Genomic DNA, 22412 nt, shown 5'->3' with positions numbered 1-22412 from the left:
TGTTGCCTTTCATGCTTTAGCGCTGATAAAAGTTGGAAGCACCAATTTAGTACATATTCTACATTCCATACTTTACATTACTGCATCCTAACTTTTAAGAGCCCCGACAGCTACTTGCTACTAAATTGAACGATTACGGTACATTAAAACTGGAAAAACCTTCCCAAAAATGTCACATATTATTACAATGTGAATGTATGTCTAAGTGCGTGTATAACTCAGGTGCCTTAAAGGGGTATTCCAGCCTGATGTATTGATCACCTATCACAGAGTCCCTCATTCTGGCGACTAGTGAGGGTCCCAGCCTTCAGACTCCCATTGATCGTCTATGCAGTGTATAGGTGGTAAATGCACCAAGCTTGAATACTGATTAGTATAAAAGGGTACTCCGACCCCAGACATCTTTTCCCCTATCCAAAGTGGATAAAATAAAATAGATTACTTAGCCGATTATTTGTTCAATTAATCGGATAAAAAAAAAAAAAAGGACTAGGGAATGGTTAACTGGAAGATGGGAGGAAGTGGGAACCACGTTGTGAGGCGCTAACAGGGGTTAACAGAGGGTAATAGCATAGGGATAGCACCTAAAGGGTAAACAGGGTAAGGCTGGGTTCACACCACGTTTTTCAAATACGGTTACCGTATACGGTTTTCCGCTAAAAAACGTATGGCAAAAACCGTATGCAACCGTATGACTCCAAATTAAAACGTATACGGTTTTTCCCCGTACGGTTCTATCCGTTTGCATCAGTTTTTGCCAACGGTTTTGCTATTTTGTTGGAATTAGTTTTCCAGCAATTTAATAAAGTTACTATTGTTCTATTGAAATTCCAATCTGCGCATGTGTCAACTCCAAAAACGGATTAGAAAAACCGTGTGCAACCGTATTCTGAAATTCTGTGTACGGTTCTCATAGACAACAATGTTAAAAGAACCGCATACGGTTCGCATACGGTTTGCCAACCGGAGGCAAAAACGTGGTCGACAGTGTTTTTGCCTACGGTTGAAAAATCGGCAAAACCGTATCCGAGGCAAAACGGATGCAACCGTCCACAACATTTGGAATACGGTTTACAATGCATTCGCAATGCATACGGTTTCGGATACGGTCGTATACGTTTTTTTGTGGAAAACCGTATACCGTATTTGAAAAACGTTGTGTGAACCCAGCCTGAGAGTGAAGGGACAGCAACTAAAAGATTAACCGGGGATAAAAGGCCTCACTGCAGGGGAGAAGGAGCAGTTCACAGTCCTTAGTGATGGCTGTCCTCCCTGCACCAGGAAGATCTGTCACTGCACAGGATGGAGATCGGAGCTTCTGCCTGGACAGGGGGCTACTGCAATGTTAGAACTGTAGGCATCTTGTCACTGGAGGCGACAAGGAGGTGGTGCCGCCTTCCGGACTGTACTCCAGGCCACAGTCTGGGGGGGGGGGGGATGGGGCATTTAGCGGCAGACTGAGGGTCTAAAAGGCAGGGAAAGTATTAACAATAGTAGGTAAACTATGTTACTAGGTCATGCCCTGTAATGACTGAGGCCACATCTCTTAACAACTGATGAATCCATAATGGAAATCGTGGACAATTCCATTATTAAGGATTTTTTCTTTTAAATAAATAAATGTATAATATGGTGCTGGGGCAGGGGAAAAATAGAAAAAAAAAAACATACCTAGTCCTGGTCCCCTGGAGCTTCAGCATGACTCCATCCGGTCCCCAGATCTTCTTTCTGCTTCTGAAATGAGCACTTGTTGCAGGACCTGCCACACACTGGCCAAGATGGAACACCGCTGCGCCTAGTGACTGACTGAGCCGGCAGGTCCTGCAAGCACTCAACTTGGAAGCAGGAAGAGGAGCGATCAGGGGACCGGACAAAGCAAAACAGGAGCTGCAGTGCAGTTTTTTTTATATCCATGATAAAGCCCAACTGAAGCAGTATGGCATGCGGTTGGGAGTTAAAACTATATAAAAGTGGTACCGGTAAAAAGCAACAGCACACGGTATAAAAATTAAGCACTTAAGTAGCTCCGTAGGTGGAAAAAAAAATAATAGGGGTCAGAATACGACTATGCACAGATTTTTTTTACGTTTTTTTTTTTTTTTAAAACATGGCAATCTTTTCTGTACAGCGAACTCTGAAAAAATGATTGCCCTATGAAATTATTTTTCCTACAAATATTTTCTTTCTGGCTTTGTAATACATTATATGGAAAGATACAGGATGCCAAGAAAAAGTTCTGGCCACTCTGCCACTGCAGATGTGCACCACCGACTCTCTAAAACCAGGATCATCTATACGTACTCCAGAACCAATAATATTTGAATAGTATACAGATACTTGCATATTGATTGTGTACCTAGAATGCATCTTTATCTCCCCTATTTATCTAGCCTGATGACGCCATCTGCAACGGTGACAGAAACACGTTGGAAGGATTGTTGTATAGCTGTGGTAAAAATTGGTGTATGACGCTCAGGGACATGTAACCGTCATCCCTTTTAACAGATTTACTTTTGGATAACTATCAATAGGTTGTATCCTCTGATCCAGGTGATACCACTCTACTTATCATGGTTATTATTTTTATTTACTCATATTTAATACGTTTTAAGCACCTTCCGTCACATGCATAATCAGTCTGTTCTTTAGTATTAGAAGAAAAGGTAAAAAATAAAAAAGATAGATAATACATTTCCTTTAAATACATACAAAATTCTTGCTGCACAGTTGTGTGTTTACATGTAGTGGCGCATCACAAATCCGCTCTGTCTAGATTGCATTAAAGAGAGAGAGCATGTTGCTTATGCACCGCCAGGGATAGGAAACACATAGGGGGAGATTTATCACAACCTGTCCAAAGGAAAAGTTGCTTAGTTGCCCATAGCAAACAATCAGATGTCTTCATTTTGCAGAGGTCTTGATAAAAATGAAAGAAGCAATCTGATTGGTTCTTATGGGCAACTCAGCAACTTTTCCTCTAGACAGGTTGTGATAAATCTCCCCCATAGTGTGATTGAGGCCTTTACAATCCTTACTATGTGATATCTGTCAGTGTCCTAAGAGATGCAAAAACATACGTATGAACAAACATACTTGTAACCTGTCCCCATCATGAGGCTTGACACTTATATAAGGGTATCAATAACCTGTGGTGTTCCTGCATATGGAACAATCCTGTCAGTCAGAGGCGCTCGCTCGTCCGACCTGCGACACCGCAGGAGTGCAGTTCAGAGGATTCGCATCATTTGCAGCCTGTAATGTGTATTATTAGAACTCTCATGCAACAACAAATGAAGCAGCGGAGGGGAGTTTGTCTTATGGTACAATTCTCTGTAATATTACGATGAGATATCTACAATTTAACATACAGCGGCAGGTGAACTGGGATTGTCTTAATTTAAAGAATTATCCCGATGTCCAAGCAATGCAGCTCCAGAAGGTTAGATGGTAGATGTCGTACTATCTCTACATTTTCAGACTGCTAGGTGACATATGGTCACTGTAAAGATAAATGAAATAAAAGTCCTGGACCCCGACTCTCCCCGATGGCTCCATCACTCTTATCACATGTTCATTAACACACAGTACACACTGAGGAGGTTGCCATGGAAATGTGATGACATCCCAATGAAGTTACCGGATCTGCGACGAGAGCAGCTGACAGTGTCAACAAAGGTACAATCTATCTATAGATCAGTCAGCCAGCTCCCATTACATCACCATTAGAAGTGATTTATAGATATTGTGGGGCACAGGAGACATAGCTTGTATCCATCAACTTGTCAAAAAATATTTAAATGAAGAAAAAAAGATTTTTAACAGGACTTACATGCTGGCATCTTAGATTTGATAATAACCCAGCCACCTGAGGCTGCAGGACTGCAACCTGATGGACTTCCTAAATCGACAGCCATTACAATAAAGAAAGAAAAAAGAAAAGAAAAAAAAAATCGAATGTTGTAAAGTATTAACAATAATACTTAAGAAAATGAAAAATAAAAAGGTTTCCCTGGTCACCCACTAGTGTCTGTCATGATCCCTCTCGAAAAACAGGTATGTGACCACTATACCCAATCACTGGCTGTAGTGGATGCCAGCTGCAGAGGTCACATGTCTGTATTGACAGGAACCAATTAGTAGAGAAGGTGGGAACCAGGGGAGTGTCAGAACAGGAGCGTTTTTTCTTTTTTTTTCCTTCTTTTACAATGGTTTGAATTATTTAAAAAAAAATTCTATATTGGTGGTTGAATATATTTGCGTACTTTTGAAAATAATCTTCATGGGCTGTCTCCCTCACAAAGCGTGCTGCTCAAATGGAGGACTTAAGAACTGCAGTATCAACGTTGGATCTCATTTCTTCTGATGACACATCGATAGCAGGTACTATTTCCTTCATCTGGGAACATTCAGGATAGCTGCTTTTTACACATACCAGTGACCTTCCATGCATACGACTTCTAAGCTTAATTGCTGTAAACTCTACATACCGTCTACACTTGTGTATTACCTTATCCTTGTATAATGTTACACACATTATGTAATTATCTCCTCCAAAGTGCAGACAGACAACCTTCTTGGGGAATACAATGTGTCAGGTGTAGTTGCTCTAATGACACTGATATACTTGTTTTTATATAATATGTGCACTCTGTATTTATACACCTCCTCATTTCCTGTATTGTTTCGGCATGTAAACATAGCAGCATAAGTTTCACCATTTGCAAAGTCATAAAGTTTGAAAACTGTCTTGTTAGACAGTGATTGGCTGAGCAGGAACATCCTGCAGTCAGCTGCTTGTTATGGGAGAAGGAAGCAGTGAGAAGACACCGGAACTGCTCTGAGAACAGGATCTGCCGCAGACCAACAGGGGACCGGGACTAGATAAGCAAAAGTTTTTTATGTTTCCTCTGTGCACCAGCACCATATTAGATTTGCCATATTAAACTTGTTTTATTGACACTAGAATACATACATTACTTAGAGGACACACACACATTGGAAAAACCAAGAATGATAGAAAAAAAAAAGTACACAAACACAATCATTGGTCAGGAGACACAGTGCACTGTCGATAAAAACAACCGTTACAACTGTGCAAACTATAGAAATAAAACAAGAAACCTTATTAAACAGTGCTCCCATATGACACCCCACCACAACCATAGCCACATCACTACAAAATAGGTCTCATGAGGCAGGCACAGTAGTGGAAAGGGCAATAGAGACAGCAAAGGTGAACTACGGAGGGGCCTCTCTGACTGTGTGCACAAAATCCTTCCAGACATCCCAAATCTTAAAAATAAATTTGTGGGCATTGACGGTGTTGGTACACCACCTTCTCATATGGTAACATTGAATTAACAAGTCCCGGCCACAGTTAGTGAGGGGAGTTGATCTGCCATCCATCTCAATACAATAGATTTTCACGCAAAAAAGAGTGTTTCCTGCAGGAAAATGCGAGTATGATGTTGCCAGAGCTCCTCATCCAAAGAACCAAAGATACAGACTTCTATGGTCAATGGTACAGGAATTCCCAACAAGGAGGAGAAGAAGGATAGCACATCACTCCAAAAGGACAGGATAGGGGGACACATCCAAATCAGATGAACAAAATCGGCTTTTCGATTCCCACACCAAAGACAGTCTGAAGAGGGCAGGTGATGCATCCGGAATAGTCGGACAGGGGTCAAAAAGGACTGATGAATAGTGTTTAACTGTATTATCTTATTGTTAGCTGCAGGTGAAACATGGAGATGAGACTCCATGATCACCTCCCACCACTCATCCTTAGACCGAGCAAGATCTAGCAGAGGGAAGATATTCAGGCTATAGTCCCTGGCCGAAGCTTTGGTAATAATAACCCCTAAATACTTGAATTCCTCCACCAGCGGCAGGGGAGATACATTAAGTAAAGCTGAAGATGCTGAGTGAGAGAGGGACCATAAGAGAGGACTTTCCCCAATTTATAGTAAGGCCTGAATATGTACCAAAAAAATCTATGATGGCAATAACCGATAGTAGGGAAGAGGGAGCCTTATCATGGAACATCACCATGTCTTCAGCATATAACCCAACAGTGTCCACCCTGTCCACGACAGCAACCCCCACCACTTGTGGAGAGGAACACAGTCTAATTGCCAATAGCTCAATTGTCAGCGCAAACAGGGAAGGAGACAGCGGGCACCCATGTCTGGTACCCCGATGGAGAGACATAGTAGAGGAGAGAATGTTATTGACCAGAACCCTAGCCTTTGGAGCCGCATACAGTTTACATATCCACTTGCAGAACCTAGGTCCAAATGCATATTTATGCAGGCAGGCAAAAAAATAAGGCCATTCAATCGAATCAAACGTGGCGTCTAGAGATGCCAAGGCCCAATCATCGTCTATCAGGGTACTATACTGAACAATGGACTGAACCCTACGAATATTTGGTGGATGCGCTCTCGCCTGGTATAAAGCCAGTTTGATCAGGATGGATTAAATGGAGAATCACCTGGTTCAATCTACTTGCCAGGATCTTCGTAGATTTGGCATATTAGAATATTGCAGTGGTCTCTAAACTGTGGATCTCAAGATGTTGCAAAACTACAACCCTCAGCATGCCCAGACCAACAACGGCTGAGCATGCAGGGAGTTATTGTTTTGCAACATTTGGAGGTCCACAGTTTGGAGACCACTGGAATATTGGCTAATGGCCAGGATAAACATGAAATAGGGGGATTGGACATGAAATGGAGGGATGGAAATAAAATGGGGGGGGGGGGGGGGGGAGAATACTGCATGATACATGGTTCACGTATATAGTGTAGCTTTTGTTTCAGAGTTAAAGACTTCGCTCAGAGGGCACCTAAATAGTTGGCAGATCCTTTATTGGGAACAGAAGTACATACCCTATTGGAAAAATAAATATCTGGTACCAATTAAACACAGTAAAACTTTATCTAAAAGAAACCCTTTAGTAAGCATCCACCTAACTGTGGTTTTGTCTTTTCATAGTCCCCCCAGGTTCAGCATTCGTCTGGTCTCTGAATGACTGATGTCTTGAGCCTTTTACAGGATCCTGTTCTGCTCGAGACAACAGCTGATCACAGGGGGCTTGGCTTCTTCTTGTTTTCCATGAAAAGCCAGCCCCCTGTTGACGTGTCTGGTCCAGCTGTACATGCCGCTGTGTCGGCGTTCAATTCGTCTACCACTGTCACGTGATCAAAGGATAAGTTTTCTAGGGAGTAATACATGTTTGGCACGTGTTAAATATTACATTTCCCAATAAAAGAATATGATCACACGTTCTGGCACTGGATCCTCTTGCCATATCAGTTTGGCTTCCACACCATAGCACATGCCTTTCCATTTTCTTTCTCCTACTGGGAGCATACGGAAAAGTTTTTGGCTTTTCAAATTTTTTTTTACTTTATTTTTTATCATCAAATGCTATGCAAAGCTGCATCTGACACTGTGATCTATGGAAGCTTGCTCAGTGTTTATTTCTCCATAAAGTGATGTATAAATATGCCAGCATATATTAAAGTGTAGCTTTACTATCAATGAAAAGAAATAGTCACATACACTAATATATGCATCAATTCTTCTTTATATATGGATTCATCCAAAATACACAAATCCAACATAGAATATTCACGCAATGTGTGACCACAAGTCCGCAAGGTGTAGATAGGAGATATCAATGGCATCCAGTTTTCCAAGTGCACCGGCACCAGCGTTCTCTCATCCGGCCATCTTCATTACTGAGGAGCCAATGGGGCGAAGCTACCATCTCCATTACTAGTAATAAGCCTCCATAACTAAACCCAAATAATTAAGAAACAGGTAGTATTTATATTTCAGTCACAAGTCTCTGTTAGAGATTCTGTCATATTTGTGGGGAAGAACAGCACCAGACACTGGAGCATAAAATGCCGGACACCATTAGAACTTAGACAGGTGCGGTTTATGTTTGTTGTGAACACATAGGGCAGAATGAATAATAAAATAATCACATTGTCACTTCTAAAATTAATATGAACTTGACTACAGACCAATAAACATACAATATGTGCATTGTTACAGCATCCATCCCATTAATACAATATCAATAAAACAGCTTTAAAGTCATTCTTTGTGTTCTTCAAGGAGAGCACCAGTACATCATCGGTTTAGTCCAGCCTCTATTTAACTTTTGTGGTATAAGCTTCACCCCATTTTTTTTTTATTTTAAGATTGTGGGGCCTTTAAAATGTCCCTATACTGATATAACCCACAGTAAATAAAAAATATACCGAACCAGACACCGAACCAGTTATATCTTACAGGCACAACTCCCACATTTTCTTGTCCTCCGCACCATGTTAGAAGATGATTTTTAAGAAATGGTCCAGACTTATGAAAGAAAATAATCAAGTCATGTAATGATATTTGGAAAGCCTAACTATGATCATACTTAAGATATCTATTTAAATCTCCTGGCAACTTTGCAGGATTTGCCTGAAGTGAAGTCCCATGCAAGTCTATGAGACTTACAGCAAATATCTATCCTGACTGTTGTAATCTTGGGTTATAAAGTTGCCAACAGATTTAGGCTACATTCACATCTGGTTTAATACATACAGTTGCTGTATCAGTTTTTTTTTGTTTCCCTAGATAGGAAATAAAAAAGTGACATAACCGTATGTATTTTAATGTTCAATGCATTTTGCATTGAGTGTCATGTTATAAAAACTATACACTGGTTTTTATAACATCATTAAAGAAAGCAAAACCGGACAGTCCCATGCCCAAAACCATAGTAGTCCATGGTTTTGCGCACAGAAAAAAAACATACAAGAACAAAACAGTACACAACCGGATACTTCTAGTTGTGTACGGTTTTGAATGGGATGCCAATGAATAAGTTTTTACATACCGATCCACATTGAAAACTGTATAAGGCAACTATATGTAAAAAACATGATGTGAATGACCGGAGTAATGCTTTAAGGAAAATGCTATACTCTGGAAGAGAATTACAGCTGTTATGCCGGTTTCACACATAATATTTTGGTTTTTAGCCAAAACCAGGTGTGAAACCGACATAGAAAAAGAACTATATATGAAAGATTTACACACTTCTCTGTATTATGGACCCACTCTTGGTTTTTGCCAACAATACTGACCTAATACTGTATGTGATCTAGAGACTTAGAGGGATAAACCTTACACTTATACTGTACTGTAGTTAGAAGAAATGTACTAACAATGTACGGCCTTATGAAATGCAGGTATGCCAATATTGGGAGTGTAAAACATTATTAGGGGCTAGCATTGTGGGTCTTCGGTGACTGCACACAAACCTTTGGCAATTTAAAGGGGTTTTATACTGTGCCCCCCACCTCCCCTCCAAACCTCACAATTACAAAAACTTTCCTAGACAAAAATTATCCATTTATTGTAACATGTATATTGATCTAGTTTTGCCTTAGTGGCTGTGTTCTCCTTGCAGCATTGAGAGAAGACAGTAGGTGTTCCAGCACTGCCTCATAAACCACCATTGGCTGCATTCTCCAATCCATTTGCCACTGCCGCACTGCTACTTCTGTAAAGTCAGTGACAATAAGGCCCCTTTCACACTATGGAGATTGCTCTCTGGAAATTTCAAGCGGAATCTGTTTGCAGCAGCCTCCCATTGATTTCAATGGGATTTTGCTGCTTAGTTCAGACTTTGTACATTCCACAGTGGAACCTCCGATAAGAAATTGAATTTAGTCAGTGAATCAGCATGTTCATTCTTTTGGTGGAACCACATGGATAAGACCATCAGCAATGGAGCTTTTAGCACTTACTTTCACCGAAAATTCTTCACACAATAAGTGCCAAATCTGGGCGGCATGGATCCACTAAGGAAATTCAAAGTGAACATACCCTTAGGGTACACACAGGAGGACAAGCAGCTTATATGGTCATTCAGATGCACACACTTTTCATGCACCTTATCTATACACACAGCGTTCCAGTCAGAAGTGAGAATGGCAAAACCACATCTGCGTTATCTAAATGTTTTTGCCCATGCAGACAGCAGAACAATAGAGCTATAATAAAGAGATACCGATACTCACCTTGAAACACACAATTACGTGCAATAATTTGATAACACTTAGGCATATTTACAATGGTGAGGAAACCTCTTTGCTGACCTCTAGCCCACCTGGAACACTAAAGAGCCATAGGTCAACCTGTGAGCTGCAGTGCAGAATATTTCCTCTGTGGATGTCACCTATTGACACATATTTTATGCTGAAAATGCACTAGTAGTCAGTATTGTAATTAGTCCAATTAGCAAAAGAAAGTATGCCTCCGATTTTAGCTGCATATTATGCAACAGATTTTTCTCATGAAAAACCTGCTGTGTGAACATACCCTAAACTGTATCCTGTGAAATTTTCATTACATTTTCCATCTTCTGTTTAATAAAGTTAAAAAGAAAACGGCAAACACCATTTCATCCAGGCTGTGCCTTCCATTCTAAGGAGGATTTCTCAGCAGCAAGGCAGGAATTACCTACCACTGTTCCACACTCTGTTGTCATAATTATTTGTACCTTCTCTATACCCCATTGTACAGCTTTGTGGAATATATTGTTACTGAAAATTCTAATGAGATGCCAACCGCAAATAAATATAAATGAAAATGACTGGATCAGGGTTGTAAGGTACAAAAAGCCAAAACTAACATAACTCATATTTGAAATGCATTAAAATGTCAAAAAATGTAAAAGCTTTGCATATGGTACATTATAGCAATAAACACAGGTATTACAGAGATTAAAGACTTAATAACAGGGCAGGAAAACATTATTTTAAACAGCACAAAAACACCATTAGCCAAAAGTGCACTGTGACCTGTCCTGCAAACCTACACTTCAGTTAAAGGGAACCTGTCACTGCTTTTATGCTTCTCAAACCGGGGACAGAATGAAACACAGACAGGTTTCCCATCACAATGATTTATGATTCACACTGAGCGGCTGCTGTAACTTCAGCCAGAAACGGGTAAAGCCATCAAGCTGGTCCTCTGCCCTGGCAGACCTCTTCCTATATGTAAACAGCCACTACATTAAACCCAGTGTGATCGCGGGAATCCGATGACCTGCCCCCCGAACCTATGGTCCCCTCCATATTTCCTATAGATGCCGTGATTGGCATTGATCACAGCATCTAAAGGGTCAATGGCGGACATCAGCGTGATTGCTGATGTCCCCCAATAGTGGTTTGTCCTGATGCTAATAGCAGCTGGTAATCCCACAAAGCAAGTGTAGCTCCTGCGCTTGCTTTATAGCTGCGCCATAAATGTACCAGCTTGGAGTGCAAAGTACCAGCCTAGAGTGCTGTACATTTACGGCGCGTGTCTTTAAGGTGTTAACAATGCAGATTTTTCCTGCTCACTTTTTTTTTTTTTTTCAATCTACAGAACTTGTATTTAGTTCATCATAAAATAAACTGCCAAACTGAAAAAAAATTTATAAATGATGCGTAAAGCACAATTGAAATTTTGTAGAAAATTTTGGGGGTGGCGGTGTTTTGTATTTCTGCCACTTACACTGTGTGGTAAAACTGACATGTTATCTGTATTCTTTAGGTCAGTACAATAACAATGAGACTGACAATTTTTACAGTATTTGTTACTTATTAGACTTTGTAACCAGGAGAACTGAATGATCTCAGGATTATTGTAAAATATAGATAGTAAAATGGTAAATTTTTTAAAACTTACACGTAATTCTTTTACAACATGTTTAACATGATTTCTGATGGTTTTATGTTGCGACTGTACTTACACAACAGCATCTACGGAGGACTCGAGTCGTGGCGAGGTGCAGCCTAGTATTTCTCCTGGAGATAGTGGTTTACTTTGGGGGATGACCACTTTATACTCAGGACGAAGATCTTGAACAGAAGCCTAAGACAAAAAAGAAAGACAAAACAAAAAGGGGGCCAAGTCAGTAAGCACTGAATGTTTTGTTAAAGTCACAGACTAGAAATTAAAGTTATCTTCGTCAAACCAGTTAGACCCATTATTAGAGAAAATTACAATCACACTAGGAACATAAGAGCCTGAGTTGTCCTCCTGCGCGAGGCCTTTAAATATTTTATCCAGCTGTTTGTGAATTATCTTTCTCTTGTACGGTGTAAGCAGATTCAGCCTGGCAAGAGCCCTGTGCTTTACATTAATATTTATTAATATGTTATAGGGCATATTGATTTTGATGTCCACAAGAAGCATATTTAGCAAAAATATCAAAATTGCAGTAGTATATGATGGTCAACTTCAGAAGAGACACCATTCACAAAGAAATTAAGGAGTTGGAGAACGGGTGACATATCAATCCATCAGAAGCGCTAGCGTATACTGGCTGTAGTACAGTGAGGATCAAAAGTTTGGGCACCCCAGGTAAAAATTTGTATTAATGTGCATAAAGAAGCCAAGGAAAGATGGAAAAATATCCAAAAGGCATCAAATTACAGATTAGACATTCTTATAATATGTCAACAAAAGTTACATTTTATTTCCATCATTTACACTTTCAAAATAACAGAAAACAAAAAAATGGCATCTGCAAAAGTTTGGGCACCCTGCAGAGTTAATATCTTGTACTGCCCCCTTTGGGGTATCACAGCTTGTAAACGCTTTTTGTAGCCAGCCAAGAGTCTTTCAATTCTTGTTTGAGGTATCTTTGCCCATTCTTCCTTACAAAAGTCTTCCAGTTCTTTGACATTTCTGTGCTGTCTATCACGCACTGCTCTATTAAGGTCTATCCATAGATTTTCAATTATGTTGAGGTCAGGAGATTGTGAAGGCCATGGCAAAACCTTCAGTTTACGCCTCTTGATGTAATCCCCCATGGATTTCGAGGTGAGTTTAGGATCATTATCCATTTGTAGAAGCCATCCTCTCTTTAAAGGAGTAGTCCAGTATCTTAAGGATAGGGGATAAGTTGCAGATCGCGGGGGGTCCGACCCCTGGGGCCCCCCGCGATCTCCTGTACGGAGCCCCGACAGCCCGCGGGAAGGGGGCGTGTCGACCTCCGCACGAAGCAGCGGCCGACACGCCCCCTCAATACAACTCTATGGTAGAGCCGAAGCGCTGCCTTCGGCAATCTCCGGCTCTGCCATAGAGATGTATTGAGGGGGCGTGTCGGCCGCCGCCTCGTGCGGAGGTCGACACCCGCTATCTCGGCGGAGAGCCGGGACCCCGTACAGAGAGATCGCGGGGGGCCCCAGCGGTCGGACCCCCCGCGATCTCAAACTTATCCCCTATCCTTAGGATAGGGGATAAGTTTTTCACCACTGGACTACCCCTTTAACTTCAGCTTTTTCACAGATGGCATCAAGTTAGCATCCAAAATTTGCTGACATTTTATTGAATCTATTTTTAATTCTACTCGTGAGATGTTCCCTGTGCCACTGGCTGCAAAACAACCCCAAAGCATGATTGATCCACCCCATGCTTAACAGTTGGACAGAGGTTCTTTTCATTAAATTCTGTTCCCCTTCTTCTCCAAATGTACCTTTGCTCATTCCGGCCAACATGTTCAATTTTAATCTCATCGGTCCACAGAACTTGCTTCCAAAATGCATCAGGCTTGTCTATATGTTCATTTGCAAAGTTCAAATGCTGATTTTTGTGGTTAGGACGTAGAAGAGGTTTTCTTCTGATGACTCTTCCATGAAGATCATATTTGTACAAGTATCTCTTTATAGTGGAATAGTGTACCAGAACTCCAGTGTCTGCCAGATCTTTCTGGAGGGATTGTGCAGTCAAAAGTGGGTTTTGAATTGTTTTTCTCACAATCCTGCGAGCTGTTCTGTCTGATATTTTTCTTGGTCTTCCAGATCTTGCTTTAACTTCCACTGTTCCTGATGACTGACATTTCTTAATTACATTCCGAACAGAAGATATTGACATCTGAAAAAGTTTTGCTATCTTCTTTTAGCCTTCTCCAACTTTGTGAGCGTCAACTATTTTCAGTTTCAGATTTCTAGACAACTGCTTAGAAGAACCCATTGTGCTGATTGTTGGGGCAAGGCCAGATGAGTCTGGGCATTTAAAACCTTTGAGACTGACATCACCTGGTCTTCCCAGATGATGATTGAGAACAATCCTTGACACTGGCAGATCTCAGCTTTGCAAAGAGGGCAGTGCATGCTATAAATTCTGCAGGGTGCCCAAACTTTTGCAGACGCCATTTTTTTTGTTTTCTGTTATTTTGAAAGTGTAAATGATGGAAATAAAATCTTACTTTTGTTGACATATTATAAGAATGTCTAATCTGTAATTTGATGCCTTTTGGAGATTTTTCCATCTTTCCTTGGCTTCTTTATGCACATTAATACACATTTTTACCTGGGGTGTCCAAACGTTTGATCCCCACTGTATGTAGAACAGTGTTTCCCAACCAGGGTGCCTCTAGGTGTTGCAAAACTACAACTCCCAGAATGCCTGGACAGCCAAAGGCTGTCCAGGCATGCTGGGAGTTGTAGTTTTGCAACATCTGGAGGCACACTGGTTGGGAAACACTGATGTAGAAGTAGAACCTTTATCCTTCACCTACAACCAGAGATGACGACCGATATTGGCCAAGGTAGTAGAAGGCAATAACAGAGCAAGTCTTGTATTGGTCTCTTAATAACATTATGTGTTTAGGACTCAACAGAGCAACAGAAAATATATATTGTGGTTACCCTGGCATTTTGGCAAGGGCTAAATGATGACAACGGTACCCAAAGCCTAGTGATCAAAGCTGTAAAGGTATATATAAACTGCAACAAGTTTAACATTACAAATTTGGGTTTATATAAAGGATATTTATTAATCAACTTGATATACATACTTTTTTTTAGTTACACTAGGGGATTTCATATGCCCTGAAAAGCTGATATAATGCTTTGTTATAAACAGAATATTAAAGCATTATTGCCTGTCAATAGTAAACCTTGGAAAGGCCTCTGGCTGCCATGGCCACATGATCATGTTGCAGGGTGCCAGTGGGGTGCATGAAAGAGCCCACTACCACTGTCTGGATGTCATAGAAACATAGAATGTGTCGGCAGATAAGAACCATTTGTCCCATCTAGTCTGCCCAAAAATCTGAATACTATGAATAGTCCCTGGCCCTATCTTATATGAAGGATAGCCTTATACCTATCCCATGCATGCTTAAACTGCTTCACTGTATTTGAAGCGACCACTTCTGCAGGAAGGCTATTCCATGCATCCACTACTCTCTCAGTAAAGTAATACTTCCTGATATTACTTTTACACCTTTGCCCCTCTAATTTAAAACTATGTCCTCTTGTGGTAGTTTTGTCAGAGTCACTAGCTACAATGGCATCTAGGGGATTAAATAGTCAAGATCGTTGTTGCTTCATAACCTTGACATTGCAGTAGGATACTGGATGAATATCACAGCCAACACCTGCTGTGGGTGGTGTGGGTGCAGCTTCTGTGTTAGCACCATCCACTGGACATAACTATGAACATTTGCAGAAAAAACTAACTGTTAAAATGGAAGTAAATTTACACCATATGCTGGAAAGGGTTTAAAGGGGTACTCCGGCGCTTAGACATCTTATCCCCCTATCCAAAGGATAGGGGATAAGATGCCTGATCGCGGGGGTCCCAGGGTTGCTGCGTGCAAGATCACGAGGGTCCCCAGCGGCGGGACCCCCGCGATCAAGGAACTTATCCCCTATCCTTTGGATAGGGGGATAAGATGTCTAAGCGCCGGAATATCCCTTTAAGAGAAGCTGACAGCCTGTTCACCCACACTTAACCTAATATACAGGGTTATAGTGCAGGTGAACAGCATTAAAAACATTGGACTCTTAATTTAATACACTATTGCCAGAGTTATACTGTTGCTATTGCCCTGCTGTGGGCAAAGGTGGTGGGGAGGCAGACTTGCTGAGCTCCCCTGCCTCCTCAATATTCTGCCCACTCATCTCTTGAATATAAAAATGTTTTTAGCTGTCGGGGGTGAACGCTCTGCTTTCTGAGCAGAGTGCAGGCACCGCTGCCTTCCAGGTGTAGTGAGGCAATGGCACCTGCTCTTTGCTCAGAAAGCAGTACTGCACAGATTAAAGTTAGGGTGGGTTCACACTACGTTTTCTCCCGTATGTCATTCATGTCAATGAGCCGGCCGGAGTGAAACGTTCGGTCCGGTCGGCTCATTTTTGCGCCGTATGCGCTTTTACAACCGGACCTAAAACTGTGGTCAACCACGGTTTGAGGTCCGGTCGTAAAAGTGCATACGGCGCAAAAATGAGCCGACCGGACTGAACGTTTCACTCTGGTCGGCTCATTGAAATGAATTACATACGGGAGCGCATACGAAGGCATACGCGAGCGCAAGGTTTTAGCTCCCCCTGCCGCATGCGCTCCTGTATGGGAGAAAACGTAGTGTGAACCCAGCCTAAGTGATTAATGTTTTTAACCCCTTAAGGACCAAGACCATTTTGACCTTAAAGGAGAACTCCAGACTATAAAAATTGTCGCCCATACTGCCGGCAGTAAAAAAAATAAAGATGTACATACCTTCCTCCGCTCCCCCGGGGCCTCCGGTAACCGGCTCCGGTCTCCGCCGCGATCCACTTCCTGGTTGCCGGTGGTCGGATGAATCATACTGCACTCATCCAATCACTGGCCGCAGCGAAGTCAGACTCGGCCGGCGATAGGCTGAGCGGCAGTGTGAAAACGCTTCTAGACACAAAATTATTCACTACACCGGCACCTGGGGCCGAAAACGTCACACTGCCGCTCAGCCTATCGCCGGCCGAGTCGGGACTTCACTGCGGCCGGTGATTGGCTGAGTGCAGTAAGACTCTCCGACCACCGGCAACCAGGAAGAGGATCACGGCGGAGGCCAGAGCCGGTTACCGAAGTCCCCGGGGGAGCAGTGGAAGGTATGTACATCTTTATTTTTTTTACTGCTGGCACTATGGGAGACAATTTTTATATTCCAGAGTTCTCCTTTAACCCCTTAAGGACTAGGGATCGACCGATATCGATTTTTTAGGGCCGGTACCGATAATCTGTGGAGGTTAGGGCTGATAGCCGATAACTTATACCGATATTCTGGTATAAGTTATCAGCTATTTAACCTCCCGGTCGCGGTGCGGTGGGTGGTGCGGCACGGTGGGCGGTCGCGATGCGGTGGGTGGTGCGGCGCGGTGTGGTGGGGGCGGTGCAGGGGGCATTATAAGATTATCGGCAAGGTAATTGCCAATACCGATAACGCCCAAAATCTTGGCTATTACCGGTGGGTCCCCGATTGCAGATAGCAGCCGGGACCTGCCGTGTATGACGCGAACACCGCTCTGATGCTCGCGGTCATACACAGGACATAAATGTACACCCTAGTGCGCTAAGTACCTCCGCACTAAGATGCATATTTACGTCCGTGGTCGTTAAGGGGTTAAAGGAGACATATTATGCCTGACCAGTCAGGGACAGGGGATAAAGATAGGGGATACATTTTTTCTATGTCCAGGAACTGTCCACAGAAGGAGTAAATCCCCATAGTAAACCTCTCCTGTTCTGGACAGTTCCTGACACGGACAGAGGTGTCAGCAGAGAGCAATACTGTGGCCACGCGACTTCCTCTGGAGCATACAGCAGCTGATTAGTACTGGAAGGATTGAGATTTACAAATCTGTTTAACTTTTTTGTACCAGTTGATTTAAAAAAATGTGTTTTCCACCAGAGTACCCCTTTAATGCTGTTCACCCGCACTATACCACAATATAACAGACTGTCTGTTTCCCTTTAACAGTGCATTCACCTCTAATAAATTCTGGGCCTATAAATATTATTTCCAATAGGGCAGTGCTTCTGATGACACAGCCAGGCATGGCACTGTAGAAGGCCCCATTTGTGCCCTGCCTAGTGGGTGCCTGAATAACACTGTGTGTGGAAAGACTGTTCCCAGCCCTAATTCAGTAGATACTCATAACTTACCAACACTGTCCTTCATATTACGCCATTTGTTAATATTTGTAATAATATTGTATTGCTGGTGGGTGATACCAGTTGGCACGCAGGATCCTAGTCCATGCATGTATTTCTCCTCCAGGACTCTGCTGTTGCTACACTGCTTTTCTTGCATGCACTTCTGGTACTGCTCACTAGTGGGCAAGAACCCCTGCTCACTTAAATCTTCCCTTACCTATCTCTGCTCAGACAACTTTGTCCACTCCATGCTGCCGAGTGTTTTTATGGTTCCTTGTGTCTATTAGTGAAGGTGCTCTGTTCCTGATCTTCGGTGTAATGACCCATGTACATCTCCTAATTTCCTTCTCTGCCTTACCCATCCTGAATGGCATTTTCTCTCCTGTTGCCAATCTAGATTGTTAATGCTAAAACATGTGCCACCTGCCTCGACCTTTTTGCCTGACACAGACCATGCCTCTGCCTTATGTAACTTGCTGATTCTCCTTTGTTTGACCTGGACAGCTTGCTGACTACACATACTTGCCTGACTCCCTAGTGCCACCTACCAACACCATCTGGTCCACTGGGACAGCTTCTACCCCCACACGAAGATCACGAATGTGAACAAACCTGATGTCCACCTCTATCCTGTCTATCCTAGAGCAGGTAAAGGGTGAAGACCTAGTAGGTACATAGAATAGTCTATGAATAGCACAAAGCCAAACTGAAGAAGCGGAACATCCGCGAAACGCGTTGCATTGTGGGTAATTAAACATCCCATAATTTATCCTGGTCTCAGCGCTTGATTTTATCCTGCTGGTATTTGGAGGAGATTTTTATCTAAACTGATTCAGTAGCACAGTGGGTCCACACATGTTGCAGTTACAAAAATAGTGGGGAATTGGAAGCATCTGAGATATCCCATACAACCTGATGATATAAACTAGTATCAACTATATGTCTACCTTTTTTTTTATTTTTTATTATTAACTTTAACTTTATTTTTTTTAAACTTTCCTGACAGAAAAGCTTTCAATTCAGCCACCTCAATGCAAACTCATAAGATGGTTCTGTCTACATTGAAAAGTGTCTTACCATACTATACTTCTAAATTTAACTCTGACCCTAAACTCTGCTATATTTCTTTTTCCTGATCATTGCGGTTCCCCACGGTAGCCCTGTGAATCCAAGAAGCATCCATCAACTTGTTGTGATAGTTCTGCAATTGCTGTTCAAAACAGATAACAGGATTCATCCGTTGATTTCAGAGGACAAAACAAAAGGATAATGGAGGCACTCAGACTGGTAAGATATAGAACATCCGAAGGCCACGGAGCAGGCATGATGAAGCTCTTGTAATAAACGTCCCCACAGCCAGATGGTTATTTGAAGACAGGAGAGGATGATGAAGTGGAAAAGACAGAGAAAACTGAATAAACAGTTAGACTAGGATTGATAGGAGAGGGGAATCCTGACATGATTGGGCCATCTTCTCCAGTATCTCCTTAATTGTTCCGAGGGGACTGCTAATTTTGTGAGTGGCAGAGATCGGGGACTTAACTTGTCTGTTTGCTGAGCATGGTATCACTGTGTGGGATGGCGTAATGAGAGATCAAAGGATTCAGTTTTCCCTTTGTGATTAAACGAGTAAACAATTTCCTCCTCCCTCTCCTCTACAGTATGAAAAATGAAAGAGTTATGGAGTGATGTTGGAGTGATTATTGTTCAGTGGATAGAATTTGTCAACATCCATTTTGAAACAGATGGTTGAGGACAGAGAGGACAGGGAAATAAACAACAAAATGATCACAATGTCCCTCGCTCTACCGACAGAACTCCACCGCCACTGATGTAAAATGTGAAAACTATTTTCTATGGATGAGATTAACAAACATAAAAAGATCAACCTTTGCCGATCCACTTCAGATAAAGAGGGACGCCAGCCATCCAGAGGGTTATAACTAAGGCTTATTAGTCATACCTGCACTACAAGAAACATGGATTGGATAGTCAAAAACTAAGTCATATCCAAAGTGCAATTAGAATGCTTCATAGATACCCCTAAAAAAAATATATATAGGACAAATATCTAAAAGTATAGAAGAATAGGACTACACTGTGACTTTTTGTAGCACTACTGACTAATTTGTACTGACAAGTGAAAGCTGCACTCCACAAAATTGCAAACAACTCAACTGTCCTTATTGGCTATTGTGTTGCAGACTGGTCTTTATTGGGCTGTGCACAAGAATGGTGGTGCATGCACCATAATTATGTCTGTGTCAAAGCTTGAGCCAGAATTTGCGCTAAAAAATAAAACAACCCGATTTACAAACCACAATCACTAGAAAACCTGAAAAAGTGGTGTGGCTTCAGGATTTTAGACCAATCCGACCTATTTACTAATAAAGTCACCCAAAATCATGTAAATATATGGCTAGAAATCCTCACAAGAAAGAAAAAATAAATGGTTAGCTTTATATATGGCCAGAAATGGGTCTCACTGACAGATCTCTCTCTCTCTATATGCAAATATCTCTACCTACTTAGAGAAAACGGATTGACAGATTTCTTTCTATTATTGAAACACTGCGAAATGCTACAGAGTGAATCACAGAAGGTTGTGATAACATCACCGTGCAATGATCTGCTTGTAGAAACCGTAAAAATGAGCATCCTATTTTTAGGAGGTTATTTTCAATACCTCTTTAAATTCTTAATCTACTAAAAAAAACAAAATGGAGAAGACATCATAGTTAATCCCACTATACTTTGTATTATACCTAGATAGTCAAGATCATTGTTGCCTTCAATCCTGGACATTGCAGTAGGATGCTGGCAGAATATCACAGCCGGCACCTGCTGTGGGTGGTGTCGGGCAGCCTCCCTGCAGTGTCCCCTGCATCTGTTCTACTGTAATTGTATATTATCCCCTATGTTATGTATATACGAATGTTGTACTTTTAAGAAAGGTTAACATGTGATCACCAGTTGTCATGTGATTGTTACCCAGGAGGTATCAGTGACCAGATGGCTTAAGGGTGACCAAGGGGACCCCACCAGAGTCTCCCCCATAAAAGCCCTGGTAGGTGTCTCTTCTCTCTCTTAGTTCCTGAGTCTTTGCTGAGGTGCAGTCGAGCCTAGAGTGTGTCTCGAGTCATAGGAGGCCTCAAGTCAAGTCCTGCAGCCACAAGCTACAAGTCTACAAGTAAGTTAAAGTCACAGCTTAGTCTGTCTCCAGTCAAGTCAAGTCAGTCACTCATCTATTGTCAAGTCAACGTGGCCTGCAGTAAATTGTCCAAAACCACTGCAAGTCCAGCAAGCCCTTAAGGTCTCTGAAGTCACTGGTCACCTCCGTGAGCCTAACTACACTGTATAGACTGTACCATCTGTCACTCAGTAAAGCTACCATTGTCTGTAACTTGGCGTCGGAGTCATTATTGCCACCATGCCTAGCCCAGGATCCAGCGATATACCTTCGGGTGGTATTGAGGATAAACCATGCCCCGGCATCACGAATACAAGGGGTTAATGCCATCTGCCCCTAGGGTAATTCCATATGCTCTGCATCACACCGTACACCACATGCCCATTTGAGAAAAAATAAAACAAATACTGCTAAAATGGAAGTACATTTACGCTTTATGTTGAATAGGTTAAAAGTGTATTCTGCGCTCACAAATTGTCCTTATTCCCAGAAGGGCAGTGCTTCTGGCCATCCAGTCAGGTATGGCACTGCAGAAGGTACCATCTGTGTCCTGTCTGGGGGACATCTGAATATCACTGTGCATAGAAAGTCTCCACAATAGAGCCCTGTGCGGGACTGGTTTTTCAATCCAGCTCCCGTCCAATTATTTTTTTGACCACTCCCGCCTGCTCCTGTAGGGGGTTTGTTCCACTCCCGCCCACTCCCGTTAAAATGTTTGTCCAATCCCGACCACTCCTGCTAACATAGGAAGGTACAGACACTAGGGTGCAATGCTCTGCACATACTCCCCATGTATAACAGTGTGTGTAGTACACACACTGCTATACATGGGGGTATGTGCAGAGCATTGCACCCTAGTGTATGCACAGATGTGAATAGCAGTGACTGTGCAGACTCAGAGGCACTGGGTCACTGACCGATGAAATGTTCTACGAGGATGTATGAGGGCTAATTTTTTGCGCTGTAGTCTGTAGTTTTTATTGGTACCATTTTGTTTTAATGGGATTTTTTAAACTCTGTTTATTATTTTTTAATGGCATATGAAGTGACCCCCCCCCCCCCCCAAGTGTATAGCAGTGCTGCAGTGCAGAGCAGCAGAGCAGAATGCAGACACAGAGGCCCTGGGAGGATCACAGAGCCAGCCGGGGCCGCAGCACAGCGCACAGTGAGTGTGTGCTGTAACATGATTCGACATTCTGACCCACAGTACGAGGCCCAGGCGACAGAAGAAAAAGATGGATGG

The 22412-nt window shown here is 42.2% G+C and overlaps 1 protein-coding gene across 1 annotated transcript in view; it reads right to left on the bottom strand.

The window, feature by feature from the left end:
* DPH1 (diphthamide biosynthesis 1) overlaps positions 1-22412 on the bottom strand; it is a 308713-nt gene that overhangs the window by 70187 nt on the left and 216114 nt on the right. The window contains exon 6 of the mRNA XM_056558713.1: positions 11810-11931. Coding sequence (XP_056414688.1) covers positions 11810-11931 — 122 coding nt within the window. The remainder of the gene's footprint in view (positions 1-11809; positions 11932-22412) is intronic.

This window comes from Hyla sarda, chromosome 2, assembly GCF_029499605.1.
Source record: "Hyla sarda isolate aHylSar1 chromosome 2, aHylSar1.hap1, whole genome shotgun sequence".
Classification (NCBI taxonomy): domain Eukaryota; kingdom Metazoa; phylum Chordata; class Amphibia; order Anura; family Hylidae; genus Hyla; species Hyla sarda.
The sequence above is the reverse complement of the archived record's forward strand: the minus strand, read 5'-3'. Positions and strand labels throughout refer to the sequence as shown.